General features: G+C 39.3%; 1 protein-coding gene across 7 annotated transcripts in view; it reads left to right on the forward strand.

Annotated features, from left to right (window-relative positions):
* LOC137342685 (eyes absent homolog 3-like) overlaps window positions 1–14990 on the forward strand; it is a 52951-nt gene extending 37961 nt beyond the window's left edge. For 4 of the 7 annotated variants that reach the window (XM_068006778.1, XM_068006776.1, XM_068006779.1 and 1 more), the window contains 8 exons: window positions 205–288; window positions 1630–1719; window positions 3082–3140; window positions 6019–6179; window positions 6305–6419; window positions 7208–7329; window positions 9778–9878; window positions 12956–14982. In XM_068006778.1, the coding sequence (XP_067862879.1) occupies window positions 205–288; window positions 1630–1719; window positions 3082–3140; window positions 6019–6179; window positions 6305–6419; window positions 7208–7329; window positions 9778–9878; window positions 12956–13036 (813 nt within the window). In that variant the 3' untranslated portion in view covers window positions 13037–14982. Of the gene's footprint in view, window positions 1–204; window positions 289–1629; window positions 1720–3081; window positions 3141–6018; window positions 6180–6304; window positions 6420–7207; window positions 7330–9377; window positions 9549–9777; window positions 9879–12955 lie in introns of those variants that run through there. The other 3 variants (XR_010967326.1, XM_068006781.1, XM_068006782.1) reach the window with 3 other exon arrangements.
* The last annotated feature ends 456 nt before the right edge of the window (window positions 14991–15446 follow it).

Here is a 15446-nt window from a genome sequence, read left to right on the forward strand (position 1 = left end):
TGGTATAAAATTGTTAGAAATAGTACCATCAAACCATGCTATTTGGAATCAAAGAAGTTAAAGAAACACATGCTGGGATAGCTATTTCACGCACAGTTTCAGAAGATTTGGGGTGGCAACTTATCCTTCATGAGTTTGCTTTAAAAAAAAGTCAAAAGATTCTACAATAAAAAAATTATATTTTATCCCTGTGTTCTTTCACAGCGTGTGTTTGTGTGGGACTTGGATGAAACCATTATCATCTTTCATTCACTACTTACCGGGTCGTATGCACAAAAATTTGGAAAGGTAGGAAATGACTAAAAAGCTTAAATGTAAAACTGGTTTAATAGCTAAGTATTAAAGGTGGATCAACACTAAAACACATTTGCAATAAATTAGTTTTGACAAGTCTGTTGTACTTCAGGTGTCACGCAGCAAAATTTGTCACTTTTTCAAAAAAAAAGAAAAGCAATCTTTTCCAAAATGCAGGCGAGAAACCCCATTAACAGAAAATGCGTTGATTGACTTTGAGTGAAACTTTTTTCTTTTTTAGAAAGAGAGCTAGTCAGACTGCTAATTGATCTGAGGACCTGTTAAGGGCACTCAGCCTCCAATTAACCTGAGGAAGCCACAGTAATTACACCTTGTGCTCTTAAAGGGACACATCAAGTTACATACAGGTGCACTTCTGCAGCCAAATAATACTTTGTGTTTACAATGCTCCTGAATAATAAAACCTCCAAACTATAAATCTTCCAACCTACTGTGATGAGTGGTCACAGGAGATCTGCTTATTTCATAATTTTCATTATATTTCTCTGAATCTTCAAAATAGAAATTTACAGAATTATTGTGAAATTTACTCACCACACTTCAATTTAGTCTCCAATTTTAAACAGTACAGCTGAGCTGGTGTTAACTGTAAGACTAGCTTGTTACTGCGCTAGCTGGCAACTTTCTACATGGCCAGGTAAAGACAGACCCCTAGCACTTCAAACCTGTTAAAATTAAAATGACGGTAAGCAGGAGACACACAGTCTCAGATTATAATTGGTAGCATTGCATCTCACATGCCTGATACAAAGGACCTAAACATGCAAACAATGTGTATTTAACTCTGTGGTCTCATGACATATACCTGATAGTTTCCAGTTTCACTGTATGTTAGTGCTTTATCATTACACACGTATGTTCTTTTTAAAAATAAATGCCTCTCTAATTGTCTCCCTTTCTCTCCTGAAGCATTGACTTGTGTTGGGGAGTGGTTGATGGGTCCCAGCTTTCCCAGTAGGACATTACTATTTTCTATATGTAAGCCTAGACACTGAATGTCAGTATGTTTTTTGATAACGGGGCATTGTAGCTAAGCCTATTCCTGTCCTTGCATGATACCCATATGTGCCTCTTCCAGCAGGAGTCACTGGACAGTGAACAGGAACCTTGACATTTCTTTCTCTCCCTCCCTCCTCAGCCCTCCCATTAAAGTCCAGAGGCATAGGAGCTAATTATAGTGTCCCAACTGTTCCCCCACCTCTAAATGACACATACAAATTTAATTGTTTTTTTTTGTTGATATTGTCTCTCGATTAAATACACGGTTTATACTGTGTGTGGTGCCTCTATTGACTGATTATGGTTACCTTGCAGGACCCAACATCAGCATTAACATTAGGGCTGCGAATGGAGGAGATGATTTTTGATCTTGCTGATACACACTTATTCTTCAATGACTTGGAGGTAATGAATATCAGTTAGCGGCAAAATATTAGAGTGCCAAAAAGATTTATATACAAGTCTCCCCACATAAACTTTGAAGTCAAATGCTTCTTGAAATTCTAACCTTTAGAGTTTGGAATCATTTGATGAATGAAGTGCGTAAAGGAAATAAAATGTTAATTTTATTTCAAAAAAAGATTGCAAGTCTATTTTGAACTAATATCCTCCGCTACAGCGTGCTAGATTGTGGATTTGTGCTGGTTTTTAAATCTGTTCTCTTGATTATTGGGGCAGAAAGCAAAGGAACACTGAATATCGAGTCACCCCCAGACTGCTATCAGTCACTGGAGTGTGCACAAGGAACTGATCTTGCATCTTCCTTGACTTGCACCATCCCCCCCTTTTGTCATTTAATTACTCGTGCCCTCCACCCTATCAGAGACCTTCCCTTTTGTTCTTTCCTTCCCTCCCCCTCTTTCCCTGGCTCTGTACTTGCTCAAAAACTTTAACTCTTAACATCTTCCAGTTCTGACGAAAGGTCTTCGACCTGAAACGTTAACTCTGTTTCTTTCTCCACAGATGCTGCCTGACTTGCTGAGCTTCTCCAGCATTTTCTGTTTTTAGTACCGATCTTCTAGATGTTGGTCACATTGATCAGAGTGTAGTGTGTGGCTCCAGGGTGGGAGAACCTTAGCAGAGAAAAACAATAGATTTCTTAAATGTTTAACTGTTCTTTGCTAAGGCTTAAATTTAATCCAGCTGCACTGAGGTGCTAATGCAGTGATATCTTGCTAGTCAATTTACCCGTTGCTTATATAAGGTATCCAAATATTCCAATGTTTCAAAATGGTTTCAATAAAAAAAATTTGTTGACAACTGAAAACCCTATTAAAAATTAAACCAAACTTAAATTTAATATTTCTGTATCCAAATAAATTTTACCTTGGGTAGTCTGTATTGTGTAGCAGAGTTTGGACATCTCTGATCTAGTATCTGAGCCTCAAAGGAAAGGTGCCTTTGTGTTTTTAATCTTTTGGTTTTACTTGTGCAAGGCTAGGATGGTTTGGCTATCTTTATACATTATAACACTAGTAATTTAACTTTGAACAGTCGTCACTTAGTAATCTGGCTTTTTTAAGTCTGTTTCTGTACTCCTGTTCAGTACTTGGAAGGCAAATGTGGAACTTCATTTATGCCTGCACGTAAATACAGGAACTGGGGAAGAATAATGTGCATGATAGGAAAGCCTAACCAGTGATCACTACAGTACAGAATTCCATGGGTTGTCAATACTAAATGGCACAAAACCCATATGATTTCCATGCCTGAATTTGATATCAGCATAATTCCAAGTTCATACTTTTTACTTTGCTTATTCAACAGGAGTGTGATCAAGTTCATGTGGAGGATGTTGCAGCTGATGACAATGGACAAGACTTGACGTAATATATTTTTAATTTTATATTTCAGTTTAAAGTCTTGCACTTGCTTGTTCCTGCTCGAGCAGTAATGTGCTATGACACAAAGTTGTGGTTGAAATTAGGAAGATATGAATGGACTGGTCAGGTGGGCAGAAAAGTGGCAAATGGAATTCAATCTGGAGAAGTGTGAGGTAATGCATTTGGGGAGGGCAAACAAGGCAAGGGAGTACACAATAAATGGGAGGATACTGAGAGGTGTAGAGGAACAAAGGGACCTTGGAGTGCATGTCCACAGATCCCTGAAGGTAGCTGGACAGATAGATAAAGTGGTTAAAAAGGCATACGGGATACTTTCCTTTATTAGCCGAGAAATAGAATATAAGAGCAGGGAGGTTATGCTAGAACTGTATAAAACATTGGTTAAGCCACAGCTTGAGTACAGCGTATAGTTCTGGTCACCACATTACAGGAAAGATGTGATTGCACTAGAGAGAGTACAGAGGAGATTAACGAGGATGTTGCTGGGGCTGGAGAATTTCAGCTCTGAGAAAAGATTGGATAAGCTGGGGTTGTTTTCTTTGGAACGTTGGAGGCTGAGGGGAAATTTAATTGAGGTATATAAAATTATGATGAGACTAGATAGAATGGATAGGGAGGATCTAGTTCCCTTAGCAGAGGGATCAGTGACCAGGGGGCATAGATTTAAAGTAATTTGGTAGAAGGATTAGAGGGGAGCTGAGGAGAATTTTTTCACCCAGCGGGTGGTGGGGGTCTGGAACTCACTGCCTGAAAGGTTGGTAGAGGCAGAAACCCTCAACTCATTTAAAAAGTATTTGGATGTGCACTTGAAGTGCTGTAACCTACAGGGCTACGGATCAAGAGCTGGATAGCTCTTTTTCGGCCGGCACGGACACGATGGGTCGAATGGCCTCCTTTCTGTGCTGTAATTTTCTGTGATTCTATGGAATTGATAGCTGTCTGAGACTTTTTTTATATTTCCCTAATTTTTTTTCAAATTATGTACAGTTTGTTGATTTTGCTTGTACATAAATGTTGATGCAACCAGCTGTGTTATACATTTACACAACTAATAGGACATTTGATCTATCCTGTTTTGTTTCATTTCCAGCCCCATTAAAAACAGAGTTCAGTCTCAGCTGGGCTGTCTGGAGAAGGTGCCAAACAGAAATAAAGTGATTCAGCAGGAGAGAAAATCTCACTGCAAAGGGAAAAAAAGATTTGCTGTGATTACTGACCATCTGGAGTGTATTTGATTATCAATTTGAAACAAGTTATTCCAGCCTTGTATAGATGGTTGATTTGGACACATTTGGCAGATTGTTTGCATATTTAGGTACCTTGTAAAAAAAAATTGAGTATTCTGTCTGAAACCATTAGAGAAAGATAGGCAGGCCAGAGAGACACAGACTGTAGTCAGCAGCATGTAAAGGTTAATATTCAGAGAACTTGTAACTACTTTAAATCTCTTGGAGGTAAGCTTTTTCTTATGATAAACAGTAAATGGATAAGTGAATAGAAATAATGACACACCATAGATTTACAGTAGTTAAAAATTCCCTGAATATTAACCTTATCCTGGAATTTTTTTTTTACTGCCCACGCTCCCGGTGAAATCAGTCTGCCCCGCGCGCGATCGCAGCCTAATTGGATCCACTTACCTGGTCTTCCGGGTTCCCCGCTGCTGATCTGCGCGTCGGGCGAACTGCGCATGCGCAGTAAGGTCTGTCAGCTGGAGGAGCTCTATTTAAAGGGGCAGTCCTCCACTGACATGCTGCAAGAAATAGGAAAAAATACAGCATGGAGCAGCCCAGGGGGAAGGCTGCTCCTAGGTTTAATGATGCCTCACCCCAGGTATCATTAGATGGGGGGAGGAGGAGGAGGAGGAGGGGGAGGACAGAGATCTTCCCCCGCCCCGGCGGGCGGGAGGAAGCGGCCTGCCTCTGCCACCAGGAAGGCCTGGCTCGAGGTGGCAGAGGAGGTCACCTGCACCATCAACATATCGCCCACCTGCATACAGTGCAGGAGGCGCTGCAATGACCTAAGTAGGTCAGCCAAAGTGAGTACACTTACTCATTCCCCTATACTCCGTCTGCCACATCACCGCCCCCACCCCACATCTCCTTCTGCACTGCCAACACTACTCTGTCACATCACCCCTCACACCCACTCAAACCTCATCCTCATCTTACCTGCACTTACTCACCTCGCCAGTACTCGTCCCGCCACTACCACTCAACCCAATCATCATACAATCTCATGGCTCCATCTCATACTCACCCTCTCATGCATCTCTTTCACAGCCAGCCTCACTCAACCTGCCACTATCTGTGCTACAGTCACAGGATATGCATCACATATGTGCAGTAGGAAGCGTAAGGCAAACATGTCGTGAGCATGAAGGGGATGCACAAGGGTGTTTAAGGGTTTGTCATGGTTTTTACTTATATTTAATTTCTGATCAACTCACATCACATATTATATTGGCAACATTACTGCCAAGTCTTTGTGAATCTTGTCAGGTTTGTGCAATAATGCCCTTTCCTGAGGATCACAATGAAGACGCACACCTGATGCCACCCATTGTGCCACTGTAGGGTGGGTGTAGGTGTATTTGCAGGGCTCTTTTGTGCAGATGACTGAGAGACATCGGCAGGAGGCTAGGAAAAAATGCTGGGTTGGCTTCTTGGTCAAGGAGTGGGAGAAGAACCTAACAAGGCAAGATAAATAAAACTTGCAGAAGTGGGGGAATAGTGCTGTAGAAATGCAATAATCAATTGATTGCAAAAATAAGCAGTTTTTTGTTCAAGCTAGTATAAGCCAGTAAAGTCACTTTGTATTTGAACAATAATTTTAAGATATTTTAACTTTTTGGTTTCAGTAATTACAACTTTGCTACCGATGGATTTCATGGCTCTGTGTCTGGTTCGAGCCTTTCCTCGGGAGGTGGTGTTCAGGGAGGTGTTGATTGGATGAGAAAGCTGGCCTTTCGATATCGACGTGTAAAAGAAATGTACAACACATACAGTACAAATGTCGGAGGTAAACTTCTTATGACAAAGTTGTGAGCAGCCACCTTGAGAATTATTTTTCCACTCAGAATGGCTGGAACAAGCGTTGGTAAAGGAGTTTAAAAAATGAATGAATGTTACTTATTATTTCAACAGAGCTGCTCAATCCGGCCAAGAGGGATTCCTTACAGCAGTTAAGAGCTGATGTGGAAGTTTTGACTGACTCCTGGCTAGCAACTGCATTGAAATCACTATTGCTAATTCAGTCAAGGTAACTGCATTAATGTACATAAAAAATAATTGGGATTTTGTTGAAATGTTTGTTTTATCTTTCTTCTACATCTGAACAGTGGTCTGGTATTCAAATTCAGTTATTGAACTTTGAAGACCAGAATATGTTCAGATCAAAGCCTAGCGCTTTACTGTTAACAAAAACTATGTTCCAACAGATTTGCATAGTCTCTGTGTGGAAGCACGCTTAAGGAATAAACCAAAAGGATAATTTGGTGACTTTGCGTCCTCGGGGAGTCTTGCCTGCCAGAAGCGCAGATCGGCAATTCGGGCCTGTGCTGCGCACGATTGTCCATCTATTATTTTAAATGAAACTCAACTCATCTGTCTGGTTGTAGGGTTGTACGTAAAATGAATTTGAAGCTTTCAATCCAGTTTCTAGTAGGAAGTGGACCCCCCCCCACCACACCCAGTATAAAACTGCTCACATTTAATCACTAACCTTGCTTGGAGAGAGCTTAAGGATGGCTGACGTGAGAAGTGGAGAAATTCCAAGTTGTGCAGTGGAGAGCGCTGTTCTTAAGGGCTGGTCATGTCACATTATTGGGGCAGGGGATGGCTCTATTCTGCTTTCAGTCTTGTTATACTTGACCTAGGATGCCTGACGTTGACGTTGTTTGGCCAAAGTGAAAAATTGCCCCTTTCCCCAATACCGACTTCCTCACCTTGATAACCACAAAAAAAGTAAAAGGGAGCGCAAAAAAACCAAGAGGTTAATGTATGTTCACAAAATTAAATAGACTGGTTAGAGTCTTTTTTTTATTCCAGAAGAAATTGCGTTAATATCCTGGTTACTACAACACAACTAGTACCAGCTCTGGCTAAAGTATTGCTGTATGGACTAGGTGAAATTTTTCCTATTGAAAACATTTACAGTGCCACAAAAATAGGTAAGGGATTTGGTTTCAGTTTTATTTTTCAATTATTGTCTTGGGTTGATTTCCTACTAGATAATTAAATGCCGCACAACTGTTAAAACTAACTGTTGCAAAGTAACCCTGTTCAATATAAAGTGGCATTGATGTAGTCTCATGATATCTTTATTCTGATAGAAATTAAGATAATGCTTCCAAGTAGCCTCGATATGCCGAACATTTTTGTGGTGCTGTATGGTGGAAAGTTGTAGATCTTGACGCTGCTATCGTGGGGGTGATGTTGAATAGAAGCCAGGCGCTTCTCCACTCGGGGGGCGAGAGAGAGTAGCACTCAGCCGTTCTCGTGGAAATCTTTGCAGCAGATAGAGGTAGAGACCTGTACATCTACTTGGCTGACAATAGTGCGGGGTGGAGAGAAAAGAATGTCCTGTAATCTGCTCTACAGTTAGTGACTGCTGTATTTGTTTTTCATATAACCTATTTTTTCAAGATCTAGCATGATTGTATAACTTTTTTTTATTATGTTCTAGAATAAATTGTTTTGTACCAACTGACCTGTCAGATAATAGTATGATTATCCTAACAGCAGGTATCATGTTCTGAAGTATTACAGATTTTATCAGACGATTCTGGTCTTGTAGATGGTGTTAGAATAAGTTTTGACATTGTTTTTTTTGCTTTTGTCAGTTGCTGTTAGGTCTTATTTTCTCCTTTTCTGTCATTTTGTTAAAATTCTTATTGAATTGGAACAAGTCCATTCACAAACTATCTTTGTGAAGAGCTTTATTTAAATAAGATGGTACTGCTGGTGATGAAAGTATAGGTTCATTTAGATGGTATTTTGTTCAGACTTGCATATAGTTTCATGGTGATGGTTAATATCAAATAATTCAACAGCGGGGACTGGATAGCACAGTCAATTAGAATGCTGTTCATATCTGGGCCATGAGTTTGAATCTAGCCCAGTCTGCTGGATAGTTTTGGACAGCTGCTAAAAACCTGAATAGAATTAGTTTGGCCAGTCTTGACATGGCCACTAATGGGCATGAATTCATGCGCAAAACTGTCTAGGATGGCTGGTATGGAAAATGGAAATTTAACACTATTGCAATAGGGTTTCCTGTTCCTATGCCTCGTACTAGCTGAGCCAGCATGAATGAGTCACTTAACAATTCTGCCATCGTGCCAGTTGTGTTCTCATGGGTTCAGGCTGTACGACCTTCCTCCAAAAGCTCAGACGCATACGTGCCGCGTGTACTGCGGTACTCTAGCCAAAGTGGCCAGTGTGTACAGTCCATGGTACTGGGATAATGCAAATTAAATCTACTGGTGCACTGATTATTGGCTCTGTGCCACTGGGTATAGGGTATCTCCAATGTGCACGTTGATATGGTGCACATTGGATTCTGGAGTGTTGTGGTTGGGGCAATGTTGCTCCAGCATTGGACCACAACCATGGGCAGGTTTTGAAGTGGTGAGGTTTAGTAACACTATTGTGATTTTCACACTGAATTACACCTCAGCAGGTATGAATTCAGTATGAAAATCATAGAGCAAAGAGGGCAGTAGTTAAGACATGTTAGTAATGTAAATGAAGCATTATTCTGCATTTGACTTGTACTTGAGGCTCGCATTGATTGGAAAAATTGGCTATATTCTTATTCCCAGCACGGGCCATTAATTTTCTGTTTTAGAAAAACATTTTCAGAACTTTATTACATGGATTGCATCCAAATTTGGATAAATTTACCATGCTTAAGAATAGGAAGAGGTCTTTTAGGTTCATTTTGTTATATTTAAATTTGAGGTTAAGAGTAACTTTGTTTAAAACAAGTTTGAAAATATGCGATCCTTCTGTGTTCCTGTGTTGCATTCTGACATGGAGTTTCTTTCACAGTGTAGTCTGTTCCACATGCCAGTTTAGACTGAAAACCGAATAGAAGATTCAGATGCAGGGCACATTTTCCTGAGATAGCTTTAAAACCACCACCTTAAGTTTAATATGAACACTTGAAGAACAATTATCGAAAAGAAATACTTGTTGAAACATCTGACTTTCACAGATTGAATTACTTCTGGGGTGGGTAAACGAGGTAGCCGCTCATTGCCAGCAATGTCCTACAGACAGCAATAAGGTGGTGTTACTTGAAGGAGGAATGTTAACGAGGACATTGGAAAATTCCCTGCTCCTCATCAAGTGATGCCAGGGAGTCTTTTAACACCCAACTAGACAGGTAGATGGTGCCTTACTTTATATATTAGAGGTTGAGATGTTAAACTATGTTGCCACGCTCCATATTGCTCCTGTAAGTGTTTTCAGCAAATCAGCTATTTTGTTGGAGGAAAAATGTATTTTAAACAGTTTGCCTTGAAGGGCAGGTGGAAAGAATTCATGAAGTCTGTGTAAACAAAGCCTCCATCTTCGCTGGGCTGTAAAATCACTAAGACTTATTTGTTTTTCAGGCAAAGAAAGCTGTTTTGAACGTATTGTGTCCAGATTTGGGAAGAAAGTTACATATGTAGTCATTGGAGATGGTCGGGATGAGGAGTATGCAGCTAAACGGGTAAATTTGACTTGGAATGTTTTGCAGTGAAAGAGTAAATTGTGCACATTTGGCAACGGTTTGGTACAAAGGTAGCAAACATAATTGTAATAATGCAAATAGGGGATAAGTGCTAGGAACATAGATTGGGGTTATGTTTAGCAAAATGTTGGCCATAATCAGTTGAAAGTCTGAGATTTTTTATTTTTGGATTTGTCTTAAAGTAAGTTTTGGTGGTGTTTGCATACTATTCCTAACTTTTTGCATGAGGATTGAACCTTATAGATCAAACCAAGGTAAACTATGCTTTCCTTATTTTCTTCAGGACCAGTTCAGTTTTTAAGAGTCAAATCCACTTATATGCAAAAGTGCATTTTAAATACACATTGCTTGAAAGTCCCAAATTCACCGCCATTCATTTGCTCCGTTCATTTGAAGTCTGGCAAAATCTGCTTTATATGTATCCTACCTTCGGCCGACCACATCTTTCTTGAGTTCCAATGAGTTCGAGCTTAACGGTAATGCTTGGATGCAAGTTGCTGACTGCTGCTGACATGATGCCCCTATTGGTCTGTGTAAATCAAGTCTGAAATTTGATCCTTGGAGCAATTCACCCCAGTTTTCTTGCCTTTTGTGTGTTATGAGTGACGTTTTCTTCTATTCAGTTTCTCAATAATTCTAACTAGTTGTGATTCAGTTTCTCTGCACCTTTTTCTTGCATTGCATTTCATTTTTCTTTTTCACTTTCCAAACGTTTTTCTTCTGATCCTTTATGTTCTCTGCGTGCTTTGCTTTTTATTCATTGGCGAATTTCTGTCAGTTTGCACACACGCTAACAGTGCTTCACAAACGAAAGTTTTTTTTAAAACATTCTGTTCCCTGAGGCACAACATTGCCAAAGATGCATTCATTGCAACATGAGAAGGTAGGTTGTCGTGTTTCTTGTAGTGCTTTTTTAAAATAGGGATCAAAAATCGGTTTCTTTTCTGGACCATCAACAAATCAAAAAGAACAAACTTGCATTTATATAGTGCCCTTCACGACCTCTGGACGTCCCAAAGGCACTTCAAAGCCAATAGGTTACTTTGGAAGTTTTGTAGGCATATGCAGCAACTAATTTGCGCACAGCAAGATCCCATAAACGACAGAGATGAATGATAAAACAAAAATTAGTAAGCGGAAAAGTACACTTCCTGGTTCAGAGAAAGTCATCAGTCGCAAAGTGGACATATGAATGAATAAAACCTGCCCTGATCTATCCTTCAGGAATCATTGCATAAATTTCCTGTTGTAGACATTTTCACTTTCAGTTGTGTTAAACAGCATCTTGGGTCTTAATCCAGACCTACAGAAGAAACCTCTTGGAATAAAGCTGTTGTCAAGTTAAACACAACAGTCCTGCTTTCATGTAATCATGTGCTCATCCCAAGCAGTTGCATATAAGTTGATTTCACTGAATTTGCGATGTATTCCGTGCCTGCTGCAGTGGATATTTTAAAACTGGAAGGTAGCATTGAATGGATTGCAAAAACTTTTTGCCTTTTGTGTGCACTATTGATTACTAACTTGCTGTGGTTTTCTGTAGAGGCATATTCAAAAATTATATTTCAGAACATTGCTTACAAACACTTGAAAAGCTGCTTTGTTATATACTGTATAGAATATTGTTTTGGGGCTACTAGCACCTTCACTTTCAACAGATAAATTTGAATCTGTTAGAGTTTTCAATCAACATGATGCCTATAATTAAATGGGCCCACTTACTCTGTGTAAGGTTTGTTAAAGAAAATAATTATTTCACACAAAGAGCTAAAAACGATGTTTGTGGTTTACAATTAAGCATCTGTGTGCGCAATATCCCAAAGGCAGAAGGCATAGTCTAGCCTAACTATGCAAAGTAGCAAAATATATGAACAGTGGACTTTGGTTCTGATTGTGGGAAGGTCCAAGATTATTATGCTGAAGGATCACTACTTTTGATTTGAGTACTTTAATATTGGCACCTACTGATAACTGCTGGTACTCTAAACATTTAGAGTTGTCTTTTTAAACTTAAAATACATATTGTTGAATGCACCAAAACGGATGATGCATTCAAGAATGTGCTCCAACAGTCAAGGTTATGGCTATGATGTTGTATAAAGCTGGGGAAATGTTCTGGTTTCACTGGGTGCTATGAAAGTGGTTACCAGACAACAGAGCCATATTACCCTTTCCAGCAGAATTCCTTGAAGAAAAATAAGTGCTCTGCCAGCTTCCTTCATCCACAAGTGGATTAGAAGTGCTGACACTAATTGTAGTCTTATTGTTTCAACATGAGAAATGGGCTTTGATTAAAGGTATAGTCCTGTAATCGCATCAGTGAAACCAAGCTCTGCTGATCATTGTAAATGAACACAATCATTCAGATGCACAGTGGAGGTGATTTTGGTCAGGCCAAATACTTCATTATAACCAAACGATCATGACTAGCAGTGATCACTGAAATGAAAATCCACCGTATCCTTTCTCTGAAATTCTCAAAGCGTGTGGTGTGCATCTAATTAACATTCATGAGCTTGCCTTAATTCATGTTACAACACAAACTGATGCAACCATTGTAATCCAATCCTGGTAGAGTAGTCTGGTTGGTTGAATTCTTTTGGACTGCCTATAAAGAATGCATGTGAAAACTTTGGCTGTGAGAAAGTTGTACGGTTGCATCTAATTTATTGTGAAATTTGTCTGCAATTAGCCCTTCTGAATCTCACTTCTATAAACCAGGAGCTAATGAGTAATTTTAGGAATTCAAATGTAATGAATGCATCTTCATTGCATGTAATTCTCTATGTCTGAAGGTTGATCGCCATCTGCTGGGCCTCAGTAAGGGATGCAAAGCAGAGGTTCCATTTCCAGTTTTACATTGGCAAAATGCACAACTTTCACATGAATTAAGGGAAGGGCAAAAAGATAGTAAAATACAGAATAGTGAGCAAAAAATGTACCTTTTCTATTTGTACTTTTTACTACAATAAAGTTTACTGTAATTGTCTTGCCAAGGTTTAACTAGGGTTCGCCTATTACTTATATTTGTTCATATGTATACTGTTCAATTCCAGCACAATATGCCGTTTTGGAGAATATCGAACCATGGTGATCTGATGTCATTGCATCAAGCTCTGCAATTGGACTACCTGTGAGCAACTGGAAAGGAACAAGAAGCTGAGCAACTGCAACAGACGACTTGCACCCCGTTTGAGGATGGACCACTACTTTTGTTCATAGTGATTCTTGTTTTAACCCAGGACAAACCAGTAAGGACTGTGGGCAGTCGAACTATGTGAGCGATCTATCCGCTTGTTAATGTCAGACATTAACTTAAAAAAAACACACACACATGTTGCAGGAACTCGAGGGTTAAATTACCACCCTTTTTTTTTTAAAAAAACAAAAATTCTATCCACGCATCAAATGTTTGAAATGGATGTTTGAAGGAAGAGAACATCCTTCGCTGAACTATGGTCAAGCCAGTTTCTGCTCCATGTTAAATGCACTGAAACCTCTGCTGGTATTACTATGGAGGCTTTGTGCAAAAACATTCTTTGGAAACTTTACTGATAAAATGTTCCTGAATATCCATACTTCAGCATTGTCTACAGACCAACCCGGATCCAGCAGTGTGTTAATACTGGGAAGCTCGGCTGCAGAAATGCATTGGAGATTTATTTGACATGAAGCGTAAAGGAGCAGTTCTATCTACTTTTTTTTAAAATGGGCCTTCATTTCAGTTGGGGGTCTTTTTAATTGTAATTTTCTGTAGTTTTTTTAATAAACACCGTTCTCGGGTTGTACACCAATTCCGAACGTTCCCATGGTGATAAAGTGCCACTCAGCCCCAGGTAGAGCCTCAAACACAGCAGTGAATCTTTCCAGATTAACACTATTTCATGTACTGGAGGAGGGAGATAATATGCTGATATTGATATTACATAGTCTTTCTCTTCCTCTGTCCCCCAAAATGAAATTGCTCCTTTCTATTTTTCTTTTGTCAGCGACAGAATCACTATATTAGCGATTTTCTGTTGTTAGCAGCTCCACTCGGATTGTTCTTTGGGCATATTTTTACTATATTATAAGTGGACTTTGCTATTTTCCTTTTTTTTTAGTCAAACACAACCCCTAGAAAATACCTGGTTTGAGCAATTTGGATATCTGAGCTGCTGGTAATGTGTATTAGTTCATCTCTGAATGAATAAAGAGACGTAGAAAAAATATAGTTGGCTGGGCCTACTGCTGTTTATGTTTGAAATATTTATAAACTATATTTATTCCTAATGCAAATGCAAATGGAGTTTGTTGAAAATTAATTCCCCATCTGTCCAATCCAGTGTATTTTCCATGCATTTTACATTTTTGCTTCGATGATCCATTGTTCGTATATCGTTTCAAATTAAATGCAGCAAAAGTTGAGGATACATCAAGCGGATGTTGAATATTAAATGAGAAGTTGGGAGTGTAACCCTCTTTGAATATCTTCATGTTACACCTGAAATGAGCGGTTTGCATTCAGCAGTTTGAGTTCATTTGGGCCAAATTGCAATGGTTGCAGACACCTCTTGTCTTCTCCTGTCATCTTTAATAGTAGCTGACCACAGTCTGCCCCCCTCCTAATTGTGAAGACCATTTTACTTATGTTCATTTAAAAAACAGACCACTTTTTTATAGATGGTAAAAATAATTTGAGTGCGATATAAACACTTGGTATCATGACATTTTGGAAATAAATCACTTTAATGCACCTGGCATAATTCACTCAAGCCTGATGAGTTAATATGGCACCATTTTGTTTTGTAAACTACCATGTGCTGTTATGTATTCTTTCTACAGTACCTTACCTAAAAAATGGCACAGGTTATACAGACACAATTGCTGAGTGAGTTGCTATCTTTTAGCTTGCATTGTGACTTGTCGTTTTGAGTGTCCCTGTAGTCTACTGTCCTGATATAAAACATGGAAGTTAATATGATTGGGTAAAATTGAGTTAAGTTTGGTATGTTTAAAAAATATATATATTTATTATCTGCTTTGTACTATATTGGGCCGCTGTGTAGTCAATAAGATGGGCTATAATTTTAGTAACTAACAGTAGTAATCTTCCTAACTATTGGAGTAAGAAAGATGTTAACTAAAGTGCTTTATCTTTTAATTATAGAATACTATTTTGACTGGCTGGTTCAAGGCCACCTTATTTGATTGACAGCCTTGTATTAGTCATCTTACAATATGGAAGTTTAACTTAACACTAAAAGAATACAGATGCTTTACTGTCCTATCCGGTCATTCCCCCTAGTACGGCTCCCATCTTTACTCCTTCAAGTCTGCGCCCCTTGGGCTTGAGCATATCTGGGGCACAACTGGTTTAGCTGTTCGTCGTCCGATCTGACTGGACCGCATCAAATGCTTTTGGGCCTCATTCTCTTCTGTCAAAACTGCCCAGTACTCTAGAATGGTTTTTCTCCAATACCAACCATCTCCTTGAACCCCCTCTCCTGAGCCCACTGCACCCTTGCCTCCATCAAGTGCAAGGCACTTATGAACTTTGTCACGAAG

The sequence above is a fragment of the Heptranchias perlo genome, chromosome 26, assembly GCF_035084215.1.
Source record: "Heptranchias perlo isolate sHepPer1 chromosome 26, sHepPer1.hap1, whole genome shotgun sequence".
In the NCBI taxonomy this organism is placed as follows: domain Eukaryota; kingdom Metazoa; phylum Chordata; class Chondrichthyes; order Hexanchiformes; family Hexanchidae; genus Heptranchias; species Heptranchias perlo.